The 25,215-nt window shown below is 38.0% G+C and overlaps 1 protein-coding gene across 1 annotated transcript in view; it reads left to right on the top strand.

Moving 5' to 3' along the window:
• abcc5 (ATP-binding cassette, sub-family C (CFTR/MRP), member 5) overlaps positions 1-25,215 on the top strand; it is a 55,050-nt gene that overhangs the window by 1,743 nt on the left and 28,092 nt on the right. Inside the window, exons 3-8 of the mRNA XM_030152365.1 lie at positions 10,637-10,719; positions 10,796-10,951; positions 11,071-11,215; positions 13,829-14,062; positions 14,238-14,411; positions 15,988-16,135. Coding sequence (XP_030008225.1) covers positions 10,637-10,719; positions 10,796-10,951; positions 11,071-11,215; positions 13,829-14,062; positions 14,238-14,411; positions 15,988-16,135 — 940 coding nt within the window. The remainder of the gene's footprint in view (positions 1-10,636; positions 10,720-10,795; positions 10,952-11,070; positions 11,216-13,828; positions 14,063-14,237; positions 14,412-15,987; positions 16,136-25,215) is intronic.

Genomic DNA, 25,215 nt, shown 5'->3' with positions numbered 1-25,215 from the left:
ACAACCACCGTGATGAAAATATCTGTCCCTCTAAAACAGGGGTGTGAAACATTCGGCCCAAAACCGGCCCACGAAAGAGTCTGATCCCTCTGTATTAACAGTCATCTCAGTTCAGGTTTCACATTCAGATCAATATGATCTAAAGTGGATCAGAACCAGTAACATGATAACATATAAATAATGACAACTACACATTCTCTTTGTTTTAGTGTAAAAAAAAAAGTAAAATTACATGATAATGTCTACATTTAAAATCTGTCCATTCACAAAAAATGTGAATGACCTGAACAAATATGAACAACATGAAATGTCGTAAGAAAAATAACAGTAATTTGACCAATATTCTGCCTGTTAGTAAATGTTTTGTGTATTTGTAGATCCACTGTGAAACTGAGACATAATATTGTTAAAGTTGTACTTCAGGTTGTTCATGTTTATTTTTTAAAGAAGAGTTTTTGATGTACAAACATTTTCCTTAATTTCCTTAATGTCATTTAAAATTTGGAGTTTACATTATTTATAGGTTATTATAGTATTATGTTACTAGTTCTGATCCACTTTAGATCATATTGGGCTGAATGTGGAACCTGAACTAAAATGAGTTTGACAGACCTGGTCTATGTGGTCTGGTCCTGGTTTAACTGGTCTAGACTTCAATACCGGCTTATTTATGAATGAAATAAGGATCCAGAGGGAAACGAAGATGGAAACAAACCAAAATATTGGAAATAGAATTAGAAAAGACTAAAGGACACATGGAATCATAACAGAAGAGAATGAATGAAAATAATTAAACTATAAAGACCTTTAAATACCCCCCCCCCCCCCCCCCCCCCAGGCTCACAGAGTCTAAGTTACAGAGTTCATTCATATTCATAAACAGATTCAGGTTCAGTCTAATCTACACTGACAGTTTAATTCAGTTGTTAAATACAGTTTTTCCAGGTTTATTCTGGACTCGACTGGAGTTTCCCCAAATCTGACGTTTTTTACCCATATTTGACCCATATCTGATCTGTTTATGACTGAACAGCACAAATCAGACCCACGTCACTTTCATATTTGGTCCTAAATCAGATTCATATAGCTGATGTTTTTTAAATTTTTTAATTTTTATTTTTTGTGGCGGCACAGTGGTTAGCACTCGTGCCTCACAGACAGAGGGTCCTGGGTTTGATTCCAACACCAGTCGACGGGGATGGGACCTTTCTATGTGGAGTTTGCATGTTCTCCCCGTGTATGCGTGGGTTCTCTCCAGGTACTCTGGCTCCTCCCACCATCCAAAGACATGCACTGATAGGTTAATTGGTTAATCTAAATTGCCCATAGGTGTGAATGTGACAGTGATTGTTTGTCTCTATATGTTCAGCCCTGAGATGAACTGGTGAAATGTCCAGGGTGTACCCCACCTTCGTCCGTAAATAGCTGGGATAGGCTCCAAGAGACCCCCCTGACCCTAGTGAGGTTAAAGCGGGTTCAGAAAATGAAATGATGTTTTTTGTTTTTCAATATGACTTCAGTCTGAATAGTCACGTCACATTTGATCCAACTTTTACGTCACTGAAATGCAACAGACGTCATAGTTCTGTGTTGGAGGGGGCGGAGCCCAGATCCATATTTACTTCATAAATACAGTGTGATGCATGTGACGTCACTTTAGGACTGTAGATTGTTCACACATGAGTCTGATGACATCACATTTACATTATGACATGAGCAACCACACACACACACACACAAACACACACAGGCAATTTCAGTTAAAAATCTGAATTGAGTGTTAATGCTGCCTTCAGGTGCTGTCGGGAAGATGACCTTTTCCCCTTGTGAACTGGAAATTAGGAGTGTGTTGTGTTCAAGTGCTTTTGCCGTTGTAGTGAAATGAAAAATGTCTGAAACACAGTTTATCATAACCTACTACTTGAGTAAAATCGTTTTGGACATGTTACTTCATCTGATATAGCTTTGTTTTTGTAAATTGTGTATGCTATAAATGTGCAAACTCATCAGCTAACAGCAGCACATCATGTGACAATTCTGATGGAGGCTACAGAAAGTAGCTGAAACTAGTAAAGCCGTTAAACAAACAACTACCCCTGTCTGATAAATGAGCTACCCACAGTAACAGCAGTAGAATGTTAATAAAACCATTGTTTGCCATTGGCCATGAATCCCTCGTTGCTCTCCGCCATGTTGAAAAGGTCAAAGGTTATTTTCATCTCGTGGATCCACATTTTTTCCTTGTTCCTCAGTGGAAAATATGAGGTGAGGATGTGTTCATGTGCTATTTTCAAGTTTGTAACTAGTATTTACCATAATTCCAATAGCACATGAAGGCAGCAAAAGACTTTCAGTGTGAACGTAGTGTTAGAATCCTACTGCGTTTATTTTCCTTAAACGTATCATACATGTACTCTGGATCGAAACCACTCAGTGATTTGTAGACAAGTAGCAGCACTTTATGTTCTACTCTATGACTGGAATCCAGAAGGATTTAACGGTCTGACGTGGTCTTATGTGTTCTGGTCCTGGTTCAGGAGCTTTTCTTGGTCTTTTTCAGACATAAAACTCTGATCAATCTGGAAAGAAACATCAAATGTCAAAGATGGATGTAATCATAAAAATGTGAGGAAATAGAAACTCTGACTTCATCAGGAACTTCTACATGATAATAATAATAATAAAAAACATGAATAGATCAGTTCGCAAATCTGGAACGAAACATGAAACTTCATGAAAAATGTGAAAACAATGAACTTGATGTCTGACATCGATGAGTTCAGCAGAATAAAATAGAAATAAACAGAAAAACACAACAGTAGAAACAAAAAGCAGACAAAAGAGCTGAAAAAACTCTAGAATATGATTTAAAATACATCAAATGATCAAACTCAGACAGTAGGAATGAACGTCAAACAAAAACAATGAAAAGGTCAAAAGTAAACAGTGAAAAAAAGACAAATATAGTAAGAATAAAAAATAATCAGTTAAGAAAACAAAATCTGTAAAAGGTAGAATTATATTATTCATTCATTTATTCATTCATCTTCTGAACCTGCTTTATCATCACTAGTGTCGTGGCGGGAGACTTAAAAAACATAAAATGTAAAGGTACAAATAAATCATTAACACAAAAATAAAGAAACTAGAAAAGTGGGCGTTAAAAACAGTCGGTGTCAGGACAGAATAAAACTCATCACTGTGTGTTTGGATTCTGTTGAATTCTGTTGGTGTTTGAAAGTGTTTTAGTGACGGCGTTGACCTGGATGGAGGTCAGATCTGACCTCATTAACCCCGTTCATGAACCGTTACTTCCCATGTGGAGCTCCACCCACCGTTAGGTCAAGAGCAATGAGCCCGTTCACACGCACAGTAAAAATCTGATCATTATCTGATGTTTGTATTTATGAAATTATTCCGGTAATCATGTAAACAGTATAATGTCAGATTATTTTATCAGATAAATCAGATTTCCCCAAAATACTTCGATGTTTTTAGATAGATAGATAGATAGATTTACTTTATTAATCCCAAAGACCAAATTCAAATATGGTCACTGCTCCACAGAAACAGTCATACCACATCAACAATAAATAAAGAAATGCAGAGTGTAAATAGCTAAAAATAAGTTAGATTAAAAATAAAGTAGAATTAAAAGAAAAAATGTGTATTCTACCTAACACATTAAACAGAAAAACATAAAAACCCCTTTGTGCTTCTATGCCCGTTAATCTGATTAATTTCGTTCTTTTACGTCTGCACATGTGCAAAAACAAACCAAAAAAATCATAGAAAATGTAAGTGACGTAGACACAACACGACCTGAAGACAGTAACAGGAAGTTTGATTCTGTGTCACTAAATAAATCCAACGAGTTGAAACATCCAAGCCAGGGTTTACTGATTATTGTACTTCTGAAATGCATGTAAACGCATCAGATCTGATTATTACAATTATGTGATTATAACAGTGGATTTTTCTGTCACCGGCCAATCGTACACAAGCTGTTGTGAAGGCGCTGTCTTCATGGTCGTCTTCATCATAATCTTCGTGGTCATCTTCGTTGTCGTCTTCATGTATATTAGCAATTTTTCATTTTATATTTATTTTTCTTGGGACAATGTCTACAAAGTTTGTTCACAGTTTTGAGAAATTTTGATTTTTGAATTTTTGATGAATTTTTGAAATATTCTAAGTGTTCCTTTCCCTCTACTGGTCCATATGTTGATGGTTTGAGCATGTAAATGGTTCCAGGTATCAGTCTAGTTTCTATTGGTCACTGATAGAAGTCATATATGGACTGTGAATGGATGAGTTGAGTTCTCCTCCAGTGAAAGTCCCGCCCGCTTCTATAGTTAGATTGATGTGCATCCAGACCACAGGACTGGAACAAAGAACAGAACCAGACAACCTCACACATTCAACTGGTTCTGATCCACATACAACATGCTCTGGCGTACCGGGACACTGGTTTAATTTTATTATGTTCGTGTAAACGGGCTCATGGTTTATTCTAAAATAAATGATAAAACCTGAACATGTGAAAATGTTCAGCTGTAGATTCACTTGCTCTTCCAGCTGCGACTCAGACAAACCTTCTGCTTCTCCAGTTGAACTCCCACCGTGCCTGGAGTTTGTAGTTTTTCCTCTGGTTTCATCCCGGTCCTCAGACCCGTCCAGGTTGAATCCTTCTCCTGTTTGTCATGGTCCGTTGTCTATCTGTGTTTCTAGTTCATGAGGAATGGTCTCATTTTCCGCAGAGTTTCTGAATTCCCAGCGGACCCGAACGCAGCAGCAGAACACTGTTTCACTGTTTCCACTTTAGTCTCATCATGTTCTGGAAATATCAGATGATTCCCCTCGTTGTTAAGAGTCCAAACACCAGGTTCATTCAGTGGTTCTTTGTGTGCCAGAAAAACAGAACATCCTATGACTGAACACGATAATAAATAATAATAAAATAACAAACACGCAGCAAGAAGGTCCTGGGTTCGATTCCAACCTAGGACCTTTCTGTGTGGAGTTTGCATGTTCTCCCTGTGTCTGCGTGGGTTTTCTCCAGGTACTCTGGCTCCTCCCACCAATCATAGACATGCACTGATAGGTTAAAGGTGGGGTCCGAGATCTTAGAAAACTGGTTCGAGTAAGCTACATTTTGAAAACACTCAGTTCGTAAGTCCAAACCCTTTTCTTCAGACGTCCTTCCGAAGCCACGCCTCCAGAGTACTGGTACGCGCAATGCTCGTCCCGGAGGGTTCATGAGCGCTGCACAGCAACAATTAGCCAACTGAGGCTCCGGCCCTGTACGGCTCCGACTCCAACCCCGCCTGAGGCTCCGTCCCCGGTTCTGGCCCCACCTCGGGCTCAGACACCAGCTATGGCCGCGGCCCCGAACAGCCCCTGCTCCAGCTCCGACACCGACTACGGCCCCAGCTCCAGCTCCAAACCCAACTGAGGCTCTGACTCGCGGCTCCATGCATACGTCATTCAGTCTCCTCCAACACCCCCCCCCCCCGGATGGATGAACTTTCCATTCTAATATAACTAATATAACCAACCTCTGGCTCTGGCTTCGCTTCCTGTACAAGCGCTTCAAACCTCTGGGAATGCACGATTCATGCTCAAAGAGGGGTACAAACAGAGGGGGAGGGGGTGAGGGACAAATGGCAGTTGAGTTTGATAGACATATCACCGTTCAATCATTTCGAGTGGGCGCTCAAAATGATTGGATGGTCTTTTTTCAGTCCTGTCTGTTCCACAGGTGACTACATTTTTAATTTTTGTGTTAGAGCATTTAATTAGTTAGTTGTAATCGGGGTGTGAAGGGGATTTTAAGCAATATAGTAAAAAATGCTCCAGGAAAACATGTCAGAACCCACCTTTAATTGGTTAATCTAAATCACCCAAAGGTGTGAATGTGACAGTGATTGGTCGTTCGTCTCTGTATGTCAGCCCTGCGACGAAATGACGACCCGTCCATGGTGAACCCCGCCTTCACCCATAGGTAGCTGGGATAGGCTCCAGCCCCCCCACCACCCTCTGAGGGACTAAGCAGTTCAGAAGATGAATGAATGAATTTAGTTAGTTTAGTTTTATTTCCAGCTCATAGAACCATCAGATAACACAGAACAATACAACATGGTCAAACAAAATTTTTCGGCACTTGAAAAGGAGTGGGAAGAAGTATAACTTATAGACTCCACCCCCTTTTTTACAAACTAATAATTAAATCAATTCCGCTTCCTTTACTTTGTTAACACACTTTTTTCTGTATAATTTTCCAATAACACAAAACATCCCAACAAACCATTCACATACTCTTTTTTAGTCACCTCACACACAATCACATTTGCATAATCAACTGTTTTTAATATAAACTATAATATTTATAGGCACTTCAAATATTTACTACGAATCCAATCCAATCCAACTTTATTTATAAAGCACTTTAAAACAACCACAGTGGACGGAAGTGCTGTACAGAAGAATAAAAGGACAATACAAATTAATAAAAACATTAAAATCAAATCAAATAAAACAAGTTAAAATATAATCAATACAATTATTAATAAATGTGATAATATCTCCTAGTCATGAATAAAAAAAATTGAAAATTTGAGGAGTGAAACCATGAACAGACAAGGAAAAACCAGAGGTCGATCAGTTTCTAAAGATGGATTTAATCATAAAAAACAAATGAGGAAATAGAAACTCTGACTTCATCAGGAACGTCTACATGACAATAATAATAATAATAATAATAATAATAATAAAAAAATAAACAGATCAGTCGGTAAATCTGGAACGAAACATCAAACTTAATGAAAAATGTCAAGAAAATCCACTTGGACTTCGACATCGATGAGTTCAGCAGAATAAAATAGAAATAAATAGAAAAGCACAAATGTAGAAACAAAAAGCAGACGAAAGAGCTGAAAAAAACTCTAAAATATGATTTAAAGCACATCAAATGATCAAACTCAGACAGTTGGAATGAAAGTAAAACGAAAACAATAAAAACTAAAAAGTGGGGGAAAAAAAAGAAAAATACTGTAAGAATAGAAAAATTAGCAGAAGAGATAAAATCTGTAAAAAAAAAAGAAAAAGAAAAATCTTTAAAAAAAAAAGTAAAAGACTTAAATTATAGAACAGAAAATGAAAAGGTACAAATAAATAATTAACACAAAAATATAGAAAAATAGAAAAGTGGACGTAAAAACAGTCAGTGTCAGGGCAGAATAAAACTCATCACTGTGTTTACATAATGAAGCCCCACCCCCAGCCGCCTCCTGCTACTCCCTGATTGGCCGTTGCCGTGTGAATGGATGTGAGGAGCAGGAGGCAGTGAACGTGAGCTCTGCACGTGCTCAGTTCACACACACACACACACACAGACACACACACACACACACACGCACACACGCACACACATACAGGGTTAAAGTCATTATTACACAAGGAAACACTGGACGCTGTGCTCTGATTGGCCGGCGGCGGCTGGCGTTCAGCGGGGGGAATTAAGCTGAAGGTTACCGCGGCAACAGGAGGGATGCTCATTTAAAGACACACACACAGAATGTTAATCAGACCTTAAACGCATCAGGGAAAGATGTGACTTGATGAGGATGGGATTATTAATCGATCAGCTGACGTAAACACACATTTAATACAATGTGTTTATTCAGTTCAGAAACAGAAACAACATGTTTTTAAAATATTTCAGTTGAATTAATGAAAGAAAAGATGCAGCAGATTAAATAGCTCGGCTTTTAACAGGGACACGGAAACATCAACATATTTCACCGGTTTTAGCTTCACTCCATTGGTTGCCAGTGCATTTTAGAGTTGATTTTAAAATTCTTCTATTTGTTTTTAAATGTTTGAATGGCCTTGCCCCCTCCTACCTGTCTGACCTGATCCACCCCTACGCCCCCCCCCCGTGCTCTCAGGTCAGCAGATCAGCTGCAGCTTGTGGTTCCAAAAACTAAAAAGAAGCTTCGTGGGGACCGTGCCTTTTCTGTTGTCGCCCCAAAGTTGTGGAACCAGTTGCCCTTAGTTGTTAGACAGGCTCAGTCTGTACCTGTCTTTAAATCACATTTAAAAACGCACTTTTTCTCATTAGCTTTTAATCAGTGAGTGACATGTCTGTTTTTTTTTTTTTTATGCTGTTTTTAACAGATTTTAACTTGTCTTTGTTTTTATAATGTTTGTATTGTGTTGTTCGTAGCCCACTTAACACCCTGTGTTTTCACTAGTGTTATTTACTTATTTAATCCCTTGTTTTATGTTTGGTGTACGGCACTTTGGCCAGCTGTAAAGTTCTTAAAGTGCTTTATAAATAAAGTTGGTATGGTATGGTATGGTATGGTATGGTAAATATGAAACAGACCAGAAGATTATTTACAACATTTGTCTGTAGAAATGGTTTTTACTCAACCTTAATTAAACCTTCAACTGAAATACACTGTGGTGAATATATGAAAAAAGCAGAGATAAACACATGTACATTTAGTCAAATAACACAAAAAATGACCCACATTTATTCTGTTTTATCATATTTTACTTCATTTAATAAAAGAAAAGATGCAGCAGATTAAACATTAAACAGACAACACAACATTTATCTTTTAAAAATGTTTTGTTTTTGACATAGTGAAGGTTTGATAGTATTTTAAAGCATATTTAAGAGGAGTTTGGTGATAAACCACAAAGCAAATAAAAAACAAATAAAACAGTAGTAAAGTAACTGAAGTGAACAGAATAATAAACCATCTGTATCTGAACAACTGTTGGCCCATATCAAACCTGCCGTTTTTTTAGGTGAAGTCCTGGACATAGTTGTTTACCAGCAGCTCTGCCTTTTTTTACTGAACAACTGCTTTGATGATTTCCACTCAGGTTTCAGGTTTCAGGTTCCAGCACTGAGACTGATCTGATCGAAGTGAACACTGACACAGGTCCAGTCTCAGTCTGAGTCTTGCTGGATCTGAGCGCTGCCTTTGACACAGTCCATCATGTGATCTTGTTACAGAGGCTAGAGGACTGGGTAGGCATCTGTGGTCCTGCCCTGAAATGGTTCTAGTCCTACCTTGAGGACAGGAAGTACGTTGTTCAAATCGGAAACTGTGTCAGACCAAATGGCAGTGACCATCCTGGGACCCCTCTTGTTCAGTCTTTACATGTTGCCCCTCGGCCAGTTAATATAACGTGTCCTACCACAGTTATGCAGACGACACTCAGATGTCCATCTGTCTGTCAGCAGGTGAATGTGGGCCTGTGGACTAACTCTGTCACTGCCTCCAACAGATCACTGTCTAACCCTGACTCTGACCCTAACCCTGACCCTAACCCTGACTCTGACCCTAACCCTGACCCTGACCCTGACCCTAACCCTGACCCTGACCCTAACCCTGACTCTGACCCTAACCCTGACCCTGACCCTAACCCTGACTCTGACCCTAACCCTGACTCTGACCCTGACCCTAACCCTGACTCTGACCCTAACCCTGACCCTGACCCTGACCCTAACCCTGACTCTGACCCTAACCCTAACCCTGACTCTGACCCTGACCCTGACTCTGACCCTAACCCTGACCCTAACCCTGACTCTGACCCTAACCCTGACCCTGACCCTAACCCTGACCCTGACCCTAACCCTGACCCTGACTCTGACCCTAACCCTGACTCTGACCCTAACCCTGACTCTGACCCTAACCCTGACCCTGACCCTGACCCTAACCCTGACCCTGACCCTGACCCTGACCCTAACCCTGACCCTGACCCTAACCCTAACCCTGACTCTGACCCTAACCCTGACCCTGACCCTAACCCTGACTCTGACCCTAACCCTGACCCTCACCCTAACCCTGACCTGACCCTAACCCTGACTCTGACCCTGACCCTAACCCTGACCCTGACCCTGACCCTAACCCTGACCCTGACCCTAACCCTGACCCTGACCCTAACCCTGACTCTGACCCTAACCCTAACCCTGACTCTGACCCTGACCCTGACTCTGACCCTGACCCTGACCCTGACCCTAACCCTGACTCTGACCCTGACCCTGACCCTGACCCTAACCCTGACTCTGACCCTGACCCTGACCCTGACCCTGACTCTGACCCTGACCCTAACCCTGACTCTGACCCTAACCCTGACCCTGACCCTGACCCTAACCCTGACCCTAACCCTGACCCTGACCCTAACCCTGACTCTGACCCTGACCCTAACCCTGACTCTGACCCTGACCCTAACCCTGACCCTAATCCTCCAACAGATCACTGTGTGGATACAAAACAACTTTCTCCAACTAAACTCAGACCAGACTGACGTCATTGTCTTTGACCCACAAAAACCAACAGGAAGTGTCATCAGTCATGTGGAATCTGTTACTTTAAAAGCTAAAAATCTGGTTAGAACAACTCAAAGTGTTTTATCCGACCTCTGCTCTTTTCCTTTATTTGAATTGATTTTTATTTATGTTTTATTGATTCTGTTTTAATTGTGTTTTTAACTTGTCTCTTTTCCATTTTTGTAAAACACTGTGAATTGTCCTGTGTATGAACTGTTCTCTCCAGATAAATCTGCCTTGCCTTTCGTCCATGATCATATCTGGTTTCATCAACTGTGTTTTCAGGATGCGGACAGATCAGCTGGTTGCCATGGTAAAGAGCTGGAGGAGGGTGGAGTTAAAGCCACGCCCCCGGGAGACGACGGCAGGTACGAGTCCGTTTTGTCTGTCTGTGGTTTTGTCTGGTGTCGACCTCCGTGTGCTCAGGTGTGTCTGGTGTTTCAGGTGCGCTCATCCTGTTGACAGCGCTGGACTCTTCTCCTTCATGACGTTTCATTGGCTCACGCCTCTGGTCGTACACGCCCGCAAGAAAGGACAGCTCCTATTGGCCGACATCTGGCCCGTGTCACCGCAGGAGAATTGCCATGCCAACAGCATGAGGTGGGAGGAGCTCTGGTTAAACTGTTGACTCCAGTGGACTACATTACCCATAAGCCCTCATGATGTTTTTTGTGTGTGTGTGTGTGTGTGTGTGCGCGCGTGTGTGTGCATGTTCGCAGGCTGGCGGCGCTGTGGGAGGAAGAGCAGAGGTCAAAGGGCAGCGAGGCTTCTCTGTGCTCAGTGGTCTGGTCCTTCTGCCGGACCCGGCTCCTCCTGTCCATCCTCTGCCTGACCGTCACCCAGCTGGCCGGATTCAGCGGACCGGTGAGTTCACATCAGACCAGTAGGATCAGTAGGACCATGATGACCAGTCAGACCAGTAGGATCAGAAGGACCAGGACGACCAGTGGGACCAGGATGACCAGTCAGACCAGTAGGATCAGAAGGACCAGGACGACCAGTAGGACCAGGATGACCAGTCAGACCAGTAGGATCAGAAGGACCAGGACGACCAGTAGGACCAGGATGACCAGTCAGACCAGTAGGATCAGAAGGACCAGGATGACCAGTCAGACCAGTAGGATCAGTAGGACCAGGACGACCAATCAGACCAGTAGGACCAGGATGACCAGAAGGACCAGTCAGACCAGTAGGACCATTAAGACCAGAAGGACCACAGGGGCAAGACGGACCAGTCGGACCAGAGAGATCAGTCAGACTAGTCGGACCAGGATGACCACTAAGACCAGAAGGACCACAGGGACAAGTAGGACCAGTCACACCAGAAGGACCATTCAGACCAGGAGGATCAGTCAGACTGGTAGGGCCAGTAGAACCAGACCACAACATGTCCAGAAATAGATCAAATGACCAGAACCTCGTCCTCAAAGCAACACCATGGAACTTTAGCACAGACGGTATTGTCTGTACCTGTTGTAAAATCTGTATCTCAGTAATACTTGCGCATTTGTTGACAAGCTATTGATGCCGGAAACTTCCTGAGACGACAATTAATGTGTTCAACCATGTCCTCAGGTCAAGTAAAGTAGCCTCACAGCATTTATACTAACATTTTTGTTTTATTTTAAAAATATCATAAACAAAAAAATGTTTAGCATGTTAGCTACTGGCTTGATAAAACTGGAAAGACCTGTTGGAATAACTTGATGTACAAGCAAAAATGGAAGGATATGATTTCAATAACACAACCTGAAACAGATTAACTGAAGAAGATTTTATGTTAGAATGTATCCTTCCTAGTCCATCAGTACCAGGTCCACATCTCCTTACTAGTCCATCAGTACCAGGTCCAGGTCTCCTTACTAGTCCATCAGTACCAGGTCCAGGTCTCCATGGGTAGGGGCATCCCTCCTCGTCTTCCAGTCAAAGCTGGGCCAATACTCACCCTAGTCCCTCCTCTTATTTGGTCCCTCTCAGTCTGTCTGGTCTTTGTCTCTGTGGACAACACTCTTACCCTCTGTGCTTTCCTTGCTCCTTCAGTCATGACCTTTAACCTATTTGGAGCTTTACTTCACTCACAACTTTTTTGACCTGCCTCGTCTTCTGAAGGTGTGTGTGTGTGTGTGTGTGGGGGGGGGGGACGTATGCCATAAAGTAGTTACATGTTGTAGTTCTTTTTGGTTCCAACCCCAAACCAGAAGTGTATTAGTACCAGTGCAGGTGATGCAGACACTCTGGAGCCATGACCAAAGTGGAACTGAACCTATTGTGAGTTGTTGTTTCACCAAAATGACCTGGAAAATAGAGTCTGAACACTTGAAAACTTGATGAACTTATCATGAAGGTCAAAGGTGTTTGTAGAACAGGGGTCGGCAACCCGCGGCTCCGGAGCCGCATGCGGCTCTTTCATCCTTATGTTGCTGCTCTGCGTGGCTTGGGAAAATAAATTATAAGTGTCCGATTGAAGTGTATGTTATTTGTCTCAGAAACGTGTATCATGTCTTCTTATTAAGTCAAAGTTTTTAACTTCTTTCTTCAGACCTTGTGCAATTTCGGTGATCAGCATTCGCCTTCTTCAGAGACGTTTGACAGCACTTGACGTGTCAGCCGGCATGCGCGGAATGCCCTGCGACACCAAAACTGCACAATATCTGCACAAAGTATTTTATTTGTGTTTGTTCGTTAGTTTAATTGTAGTTGTAAATTGAAAGATTATTGTGATCTCGAAATATTACAATAAAATTATATATAGTATTATTTTTCGTCGCTCAAAATATGCGTCACACTCTCCGACAGCCCGCCAAAATGCCGTACATTTATCGAGACTTTCAACCCCAGGTAGGCCAAGTATGGAGAAATCTAAGAAAAGAAAAATATCTGAAGAAAATAGAACATTCAATGATGCCAGGTGCCATGGCACGACCAAGGTGCCGCGGCACCTCAGGGCCAACGCTAGGTGCCGTGGCACCGCAGTACTACGGCTCAGTGCCAGGTGCCGTGGCACTGCGGTGCCACAACTGGGTGCCACCGGTGCCGCGGCACCACCGGCACCTCGAGCCGAGGCACCACCGCGGTGCCACGGCACCTGGCACCGAGCCATGGTACGGCGGTGCACCGGCACCCAGCGTTGGCCCCGAGGTCCACCGTGGTGGCACCACTGGTAAAATCGTTGTATAAGCCGCAGTGTTTAAAGTGTGGGAAAAAAGTAGCGGTCTATAGTCCGGAATTTACCGTATATATAGGCTAACATCTTCATTTCAGATGTCAAAAAGTGTTTGCGGCTCCCAGTGTTGTCTTTTCCGTGGAAACCAGGTCGAAATGGCTCTTTGAGTGTTAAAGGTTGCCGACCCCTGTTGTAGAACATCTCCATCTCATCGACTACCTCTAGTCTGAGTTTTTAAACGTGTACTTGTAGAACAGTCCTAGTCTAGTCTAGTCCTTTTTGATCCGGTCTGAGGTTAACCTTACCCCCCCCAGGCCTTCATGGTGAAGCGTCTCCTGGAGTACACTCAGCAGCAGGACTCGGACCTCCTCTACGGCCTCCTGCTGGTTCTGGGCCTGCTGACCACAGAGCTGGTCCGGTCCTGGTCTCTGGCTCTCACCTGGGCTCTGAACTACCGGACCGGCTGCCGCCTGAGGGGCGCCGTCCTCAGCCTCGCTTTCCACAAGATCCTGAGGCTCCGCAGCGTCCGAGACAAGTCCATGGGCCAAGTGAGTCCGGTCTTCAGGGTTTCAAGTCAGTTCATTGATAGTGACCGCAGCCTTGACGTCCACCTGTCCACCTGTCTGTCTGTCTGTCCATCCATCTATCTACCTGTCTGTCCGTCTGTCTGTCCACCTGTCTCATTGTCCATCTTTCCATCCGTCTCTTCATCTGTCCGTCCAGTTGATGAACATGTGTTCCAGTGACGGTCAGCGGATGTTCGAGGCGGCGGCGGTGGGCAGTCTGTTGGCTGGAGGCCCCCTGGTGGCGGTTCTGGGCGTGGCCTACAACCTGTTCATCCTGGGGCCGACGTCCCTGCTGGGGTCAGCCGTGTTCATCCTGTTCTACCCCACCATGGTCAGTATCCACGAGGACAGTCTGGTCTCTGGACGTCGGCGTCTTCATACACATTCGTACACGATATCATAACTGATTCAGATGGGTTTTTATGTCTGAAATGAAAGTTGAAGAAACCAGGTGGTTATTGGTGCTTTTACATTATTGGTAAAAGATGGAACAGACGGAATGAAAGAAAAATCATGTAAAAGATGAAACAGGACGTATCAGAACAACACGTCTGTCGTCTGCTCCCTGATTTTCCGATTGATTTGATTCAGAAATGAGTGGATTAGTGAAGGTTATTCCATCCACAAGAACAGAGGGACGTGTTCTTCTCATTTTCTAACAGTTTATTCTTGACACTTCATCCGGACAGAGCTTTTTTCTTGTGTGGTGTCCAACAACTGTCATGTGATTGGTCGAAGAAATTTTAGAAATTTTAAGTGGGCGTGGTTAATGTGGAAAAGCAGAGGACTTCCCAGGAGTTCATACGTTGGTCAGAACATATGAGATGTTCTGACCAAAACGAACTTTGTTCTTGTTTTTTCCACTGAGAAAACAAAACAATGTCTCTGTTCTTCTGGAGGATGTAATAACTTTTATTCAATAAAAGGCGAAAAGGTCAGAGGTCACATGACTTTAAACTCATGACGATCAGAACATGACAAATACTTCAGAACATTTCACAAATCTAGAAGTAAAACATTAACCTTTCTGTTATCCAGGTGAGCATTATTTTGCGCACTTTGCACTTCACGTTATAAAAGTTCATATTATTTTTCAATTTATTTTTTGGTCAGAATTCAAAAGTTAATTTTTGCATGATTTTTTAAATTCTGATCCATCCACTAAAATCAGCACATTATAAACAATGTTAACTTCCTACTCTAACATCCTTTTACCAAGTGAGTACAAAATACACACTGACACATTTAGCATTTAACATTTGACCAAGAATAAGAAATAATAATGTATATTAACCAATTTTGGTGTTAATCACAGACATATGAGAGGAGGAATAAAAAAAAAACAACAACAAATTTTTATGGAGGATATTGAAAAAAGAAGTATTTTGTGTTTATTGCATCAAAAAATACGGTTTGTTTCTATTACAAACATGGCATTGAAAGGGTTGAAAAAATATGAGTTATTGAGTATCTAAATATTTTTGTTTGTGGCTCAAGTTGATGAAATACAAAAAAATGTTAAAAAAATAAATATAATAAATGCGGAAATCAAACTATGAAAAAAATGTTGACGTTACTGCGCTTTAGGTGATTAGGAACGACATCAAAATGTACAGGAATATTATCGAGTAAAAGAACAAATCATTGAAATGTTTCCATGCGTTTCAGCTGCGAATCTAAACAAAATAAACCCTGAACATGCAACATTTATCCCAATAAATGATGAGAATCATGTAACGACACCACAGATCAGTGACGTCGGTCTGAGCTCCACAGACTGACTGACATGTATAGTTCTAAATCCTCCCAGTTGTCTGTCAGACCATACAGGTGAGAAAACATCTAAAGAACCAGTCTAAGACCTGAAGTAAACCTGGACTGAAGCGTATGAATGTCACCTGTTCCAGATGTTTAGCTCCAGACTGACCGCCTACTTCAGGAGGAGGGGCGTGGCCGTCACCGACCGCCGAGTCCAGAAGATGAACGAGATCCTCAGCTACATCAAGTTCATCAAGATGTACGCCTGGGTCAAAGCCTTCTCTCAGGACGTCCGCCGTACGTACACCTGGATGACCTGTTACCATGGAGACCAGAGCTCTGATAGTTTAGAGACATCCATGAGCTGTGACCAATCAGAAGGCCTCATTTTCTCTGTCAACATGATCCTTATTAACCCATACAGACCCAAACCATCTACAGATCTAAACTGTTTAATACCATTGATCCTATCAATACATGTCAATAATTGGTGTAAAATACAGTTCTTCATCTTTTCATGGTCATTAGATATGACTCATTTGGACGTTCAGAGGCTCTGTAGTTACCATGGAAACACTGTCATCTTCTACAACATGGATTCACCAGTAAAACACATGGAGTTGGATCAATGACAGTGGATGGACACACTTGTTTTTACATTCCGTTAGCATTACCTTTGCTGAAAAGGGTACATTTTTCTTTATTTTTCTTGATTTTGATATAATTACATCCGCCAGGATGTATTGTGATCGCTTTGCTTTGTGTGCGTGCATGCATGTTGGTTTGTTTGTTTGTCTTGGTGGAGGTCTGCGCTCTGAGTGCTGTTCTGGTTTGTTTGTTTGCTTGCGTGTTTCTTTGTTTCTTAGCAAGGTAACTCAAAAAGTTATGGATGGATTTTCACGAAATTTTCAGGAAATGTTGATGCTGGCACAAGGAAGAAATGATTAAATTTTGGTGGTGATCGGCGGGGGGGATACAGATACAGATACAAGTAAAGATACAGATACAGATACAAATAAAGATACAAAAGAGAGACAAATACAGACACAAATAAAGAGACAAATACAGACACAAATAAAGATAAAAATACAGACATGAATACAAATACAGATAGAGACACAAATACAGACGCAAATACAAACACAGAGTCAAATAAAGACAGAAATACCGTTACAAATACAGATACAAATACACACACAAATACAGATACAAATAAAGACACAGACACAAATACAGACAAAAATACAGATACAAATACAGTTACAGACACAAATACAGACACAGTTACAAATTGAAATACAGAAAAAAATACACATACAAATACAGATACACAAACAACTACAAACACAAATAAAGATACAAATACAGATACATACACAAATACTGACACAGATACAAATACAGAAAAAAATACAGATACAGACAAAAATACAGATTCAAATACAGATACAGACACAAATATAGACACAAATACAGACACAAATATAGATACAGACACAGATACAAATACAGACAAAAATTCAGATACAGATACATATACAGATTTAGACGCAAATACAGACACAGTTAAAGATTGAAATACAGATTCAAATGCAGACAAAAATACAGATACAGACACGAACTCAGATTGAAATACAGATTGAAATACAGATACAGACACAACTACAGACACAAATACAAATACAGACAAAAATACAAATACAGATACAAATACAGACACAAATACAGATACAGACACAAATACAGACACAAACAAAAATACAGATACAGAAACAAATACAGACACGAATACAGATACAAACACAGATACAGACACAAACTCAGATTGAAATACAGATTCAAATACAGATACAGACACAAATAAAGACACAAATACAAATACAGACAAAAATACAAATACAGATACAGACACAAATAAAAATACAGACAAAAATACAGATACAGATACAAACACCGATACAAATACAGATAATGACACAAATACAGACGAAAATACAGACAGATAAAAAAACACAACAGAAAAAAATACAGATACAGATACAAATACAGAAAAAAACACAGATTAAAATACAGATTCAAATACAGATACAGACACAAATACGGATACAGACACAAATATAGATACAGACACAAATACAGACACAAATACAAATACAGACACAAATACAGACAAAAATATAGATTCAGACACAAATACAGACAAAAATACAGACACAAATATAGATACAGACACAAATACAAATACACACAAAAATACAGATACAGGTACAAACACCGATACAAATACAGATAATGACAATAATACAGACGCAAATACAGACACAGATAAAAAAAAGGATAAAAATACAGATACAGATACAAATACCGATACATATATAGATCTAGAAACAAATACAGATAGAAACACAAATACAGATACAGACACAAATACAGACACAGATAAAAAAAACAGAAAAAAATACAGATAAAGATACAAATACCGATGCATATACAGATCCAGACACAAATACAGATCCAGACACAAATACAGACACAGACACAAATACAGAAAAAAATACAGATACAAATACAGATACAGACACAGTTACAGATTGAAATATTGATTCAAATACAGACAAAAATACAGATACAGATACAAATACAGGTACACAAACAACTACAAACACAAATACAGATACAAATACAGACACAGACACAAATCATGATACAAATAAAGACACAGACACAAATACAGATACAAATACAAATACAGACAAAAAATACAGATACAGACACAAATACAGATACAGACACAAATACAGACACAAATACAGATACAGACAAAAATACAGATACAGACACAAATACACATACAGATATAAATACAGACACAAACTCAGATACAGATACAAATACAGACAAAAATACAGATACAGATTCAAATACAGATACAGACACAAATATAGATAGGGACACAAATACAGACACAAATACAAATACAGACAAAGATACAGATACAAACACCGATACAAATACAGATACACACATAAATACAGACACAAATACAGATACAGATAAAAAAAAAACAGACAAAAATACAGATACAGATACAAATACAGAAAAAAAATACAGATTCAAATACAGACACAAATACAGATTCAAATACAGATTCAAATCCAGACACAAATACAGATACAGACAAATGCAGACAGAAGTACAGATTGAAATACAGATTCAAATACAAATACAGATACAGACACAAGTACATACATAAATACAGATACATACACAAATAATAACACAAATACAGATACAAATACAGAAACAGACACAAATACAGACACAGATACAAATGCAGACACAAATACAGACACAGACACAAATACAGAAAAAAATACAGATACAAATACAGTTACAGACACAAATACAGACACAGTTACAAATTGAAATACAGATTAAATTTCAGACAAAAATACAAATACAGATACAGACACAAATACAAACACAGATACAAACACAGACAAAAATACCGATACGGATACAAATACAGATACAAATAATGACACAAATACAGACACAGACACAAACTCAGATGGAAATACAGATTCAAATACAGATACAGACACAAATACAGACACAGATACAAATATAGATACAGATACAGACACAAATACAGATACAGATTAAAAAAAAAACAGACAAAAATACAGATTCAAATACAGTTACAGACACAAATACAGATACAGACACAAATACACATATAGATATAAATACAGACACAAACTCAGATACAGATTCAAATACAGATACAGACACAAATATAGATAGGGACACAAATACAGACACAAATACAAATACAGACAAAGATACAGATACAAACACCGATACAAATACAGATACACACATAAATACAGACACAAATACAGATACAGATAAAAAAAAACAGACAAAAATACAGATACAGATACAAATACAGAAAAAAAATACAGATTCAAATACAGACACAAATACAGATTCAAATACAAATATAGATACAGATACAGACACAAATACAGATACAGATAAAAAAAAAAAACAGACAAAAATACAGATTCAAATACAGTTACAGACACAAATACAGATACAGACACAAATACAGACACAGATAAAAAAAAAAAACAGAGAAAAATACAGATACAGATACAAATACAGACAAAAATTCAGATTAAAACACAGATTCAAATACAAATACAGATACAGACACAAATACAGACACAAATATAGATACAGACACAGATACAAATACACACAAAGATACAGATATAGATACAAATACCGATACATATACAGATCCACACACAAATACAGATATCGACAAAAATACAGACACAGACATAAATACAGATTGAAATACAGATTCAAAAACAAATACAGATACAGACACAAATAACTAAACAAATACAGATACAAATACAGACACAGACACAAATCCAGACAAAAATCCAGATACAAATACAGATACAGACACAAATACAGACACAGTTACAGATAGAAAATACAGAATCAAATACAGACAAAAATACAGATAAAGATACACAAACAACTAAAAACACAAATACAGATACAAATACAGATACAGACGCAAATACAGACACAAACTCAGATTGAAATACAGATTCAAATACAGATACAGACACAAATACAGACAAAAAATCAGATAGAAATACAGATACAGATACAGACACAGATACAGATACAGACACAAATAATGACACAGACACAAATACAGATACAAATACAGACACAAATACAGACACAGATACAAATACAGACAAAAATGCAGATACAGATACAGACACAGACACAAATACAGACACAAATACAGACACAGACACAAATATAGACACAAATACAGATATAAATACAAATACAGACACAAATAAACATACAGGTACAAATAATGACACAAATACAGATACAAATACAAATACAGACACAAATGCAGGTACACATACAAATACAGACACAGATACAAATTCAGATACAGACACAAATACAGATTCAAAAACAAATACAGATATAGACACAAGTACAGACATAAATACAAATACAAATACAGACAGAAATACATACACAAATCACAACACAAATGCAGATACAAATACAGACACAGACACAAATACAGACACAAATACAGATACAGACACAAAAACTGATACAGACACAAATACAGACACAAATACAGATACAGATCCAAATACTGATACAAATGCAGATTCAGAGACAAATACAGACACAAATACAGACACAAATACAGATTCAAATACAGATACAGACACAAATACAGACACAAATACAGACACAGACACAAATATAGACACAAATACAGATATAAATACAAATACAGACACAAATAAACATACAGGTACAAATACAGACACAAATACAGACACAGATACAAATACAGACACAAATACAGACACAGATACAAATACAGACACAAATACAGACACAGACACAAATACAGATACAAATACAAATGCAGACACAAATACAGACACAGACACAAATACAGATACAGATAAAGACAATAATACAGATACAGATTCAAATACAGATACAAATACAAATACAGACACAAATACAGATTCAAATACAGACGCAAGTACAGATTCAAATACAAATACAGATTTAGACATAAGTACAGACACAAATACAGACACAAATACAGATACATGCACAAATAATAACACAAATACAGATACAAATACAGACACAGATACAAATACAGACACAGACACAAATACAGACAAAAATACAGATACAAATACAGATACAGACACAAATACAGACACAGTTACAGATTGAAATACAGACAAAAATACAGATACAGACACACAAACAACTACAATCACAAATACAGACAAAAATACAGATACAGACACAAATACAGATTCAAATACAAATACAGATACAGACAGAAATCCAGACACAAGTACAGATATAAATACAAATTCAAATACAAATACAGATACAGACACAAGTACAGACATAAATACAGATACAAATACAAATACAGACACAAATAATAACACAAATACAGATACAAATACAGACACAGACACATACAGACACAGATACAAATGCAGACACTAATACAGATACAAATACAGATCCAGTCACAAATACAGACACAGTTACAGATACAAATACAGACAAAAATACAGATACAGATACAAATACAGGTACACAAACAACTACAAACACAAATACAGATACAAATACAGACACAGACACAAATTATGATACAAATAAAGACACAGACACAAATACAGATACAAATACAAATACAGACAAAAAATACAGATACAGACACAAATACAGATACAGACACAAATACAGATACAGACACAAATACACATACAGATATAAATACAGACACAAACTCAGATACAGATACAAATACAGACAAAAATACAGATACAGATTCAAATACAGATACAGACACAAATATAGATAGGGACACAAATACAGACACAAATACAAATACAGACAAAGATACAGATACAAACACCGATACAAATACAGATACACACATAAATACAGACACAAATACAGATACAGATAAAAAAAAACAGACAAAAATACAGATACAGATACAAATACAGAAAAAAAATACAGATTCAAATACAGACACAAATACAGATTCAAATACAAATATAGATACAGATACAGACACAAATACAGATACAGATTAAAAAAAAAACAGACAAAAATACAGATTCAAATACAGTTACAGACACAAATACAGATACAGACACAAATACAGACACAGATAAAAAAAAAAAAAAACAGAAAAATACAGATACAGATACAAATACAGACAAAAATTCAGATTAAAACACAGATTCAAATACAAATACAGATACAGACACAAATACAGACACAAATATAGATACAGACACAGATACAAATACACACAAAGATACAGATATAGATACAAATACCGATACATATACAGATCCACACACAAATACAGATATCGACAAAAATACAGACACAGACATAAATACAGATTGAAATACAGATTCAAAAACAAATACAGATACAGACACAAATAACTAAACAAATACAGATACAAATACAGACACAGACACAAATCCAGACAAAAATCCAGATACAAATACAGATACAGACACAAATACAGACACAGTTACAGATAGAAAATACAGAATCAAATACAGACAAAAATACAGATAAAGATACACAAACAACTACAAACACAAATACAGATACAAATACAGATACAGACGCAAATACAGACACAAACTCAGATTGAAATACAGATTCAAATACAGATACAGACACAAATACAGACAAAAAATCAGATAGAAATACAGATACAGACACAGATACAGATACAGACACAAATAATGACACAGACACAAATACAGATACAAATACAGACACAAATACAGACACAGATACAAATACAGACAAAAATGCAGATACAGATACAGACACAGACACAAATACAGACACAAATACAGACACAGACACAAATATAGACACAAATACAGATATAAATACAAATACAGACACAAATAAACATACAGGTACAAATACAGACACAAATACAGATACAAATACAAATACAGACACAAATGCAGGTACACATACAAATACAGACACAGATACAAATTCAGATACAGACACAAATACAGATTCAAAAACAAATACAGATATAGACACAAGTACAGACATAAATACAAATACAGACACAAATACATACACAAATCACAACACAAATGCAGATACAAATACAGACACAGACACAAATACAGACACATACAAATGCAGACACAAATACAGATACAAATACAGACACAGACACAAATACAGACAAAAATACAGATACAGACACGAATACAGACACAAACACAGATACAGATACAAATACAGACAAAAATACAAATACAGATACAGACACAAATAAAGACACAAATACAGACAAAAATACAGATACAGATACAAACACCGATACAAATACAGATAAAGACATAAATACAGACACAGACACAAATACAGACACAGATAAAAAAAAACAGAAAAAAATACAGATACAGATACAAATACAGACAAAAATACAGATTCAAATAAAAATACAGATACAGACACAAATACAGACACAGATGAAAAAACAGACAAAAATACAGATACAGATACAAATCCAGACACAAATCCAGACACAAATACAGATACAGACACAAATACAGACACAAGTACAGATATAAATACAAATTCAAATACAAATACAGATACAGACACAAGTAAAGACATAAATACAGATACAAATACAAATACAGACACACATACATACACAAATAATAACACAAATACAGATACAAATACAGACACAGACATATACAGACAGATACAAATGCTGACACAAATACAGATACAAATACAGACACAGACACAAATACAGATACACACACAAATACGGATACAGACAAAATTACAGATACAGACACAAGTACAGACACAGACACAAATACAGACACAAATACAGATACAGACACAAAAACTGATACAGACACAAATACAGACACAAATACAGATACAGGCACAAATCCAGACAGATACAAATACAGACAAAAATACAGATACAGATACAAATACAGATACAGACAAAAATACAGATCCAAATACTGATACAAATGCAGATTCAGAGACAAATACAGACACAAATACAGACACAGACACAAATATAGACACAAATACAGATATAAATACAAATACAGACACAAATAAACATACAGGTACAAATACAGACACAAATACAGACACAGATACAAATACAGACACAAATACAGACACAGATACAAATACAGACACAAATACAGATACAAATACAAATGCAGACACAAATACAGACACAAATACAGATACAGATAAAGACAATAATACAGATACAGATTCAAATACAGATACAAATACAAATACAGACACAAATACAGATTCAAATACAGACGCAAGTACAGATTCAAATACAAATACAGATTTAGACATAAGTACAGACACAAATACAGACACAAATACAGATACATGCACAAATAATAACACAAATACAGATACAAATACAGACACAGACACAAATACAGACACAGATACAAATACAGACACAGACACAAATACAGACAAAAATACAGATACAAATACAGATACAGACACAAATACAGACACAGTTACAGATTGAAATACAGACAAAAATACAGATACAGACACACAAACAACTACAATCACAAATACAGACAAAAATACAGATACAGACACAAATACAGATTCAAATACAAATACAGATACAGACAGAAATCCAGACACAAGTACAGATATAAATACAAATTCAAATACAAATA

The sequence above is a fragment of the Sphaeramia orbicularis genome, chromosome 13, assembly GCF_902148855.1.
Source record: "Sphaeramia orbicularis chromosome 13, fSphaOr1.1, whole genome shotgun sequence".
Classification (NCBI taxonomy): domain Eukaryota; kingdom Metazoa; phylum Chordata; class Actinopteri; order Kurtiformes; family Apogonidae; genus Sphaeramia; species Sphaeramia orbicularis.
Note: the sequence above shows the minus strand (reverse complement) of the source record. Positions and strands in the feature narration are given on the sequence as shown.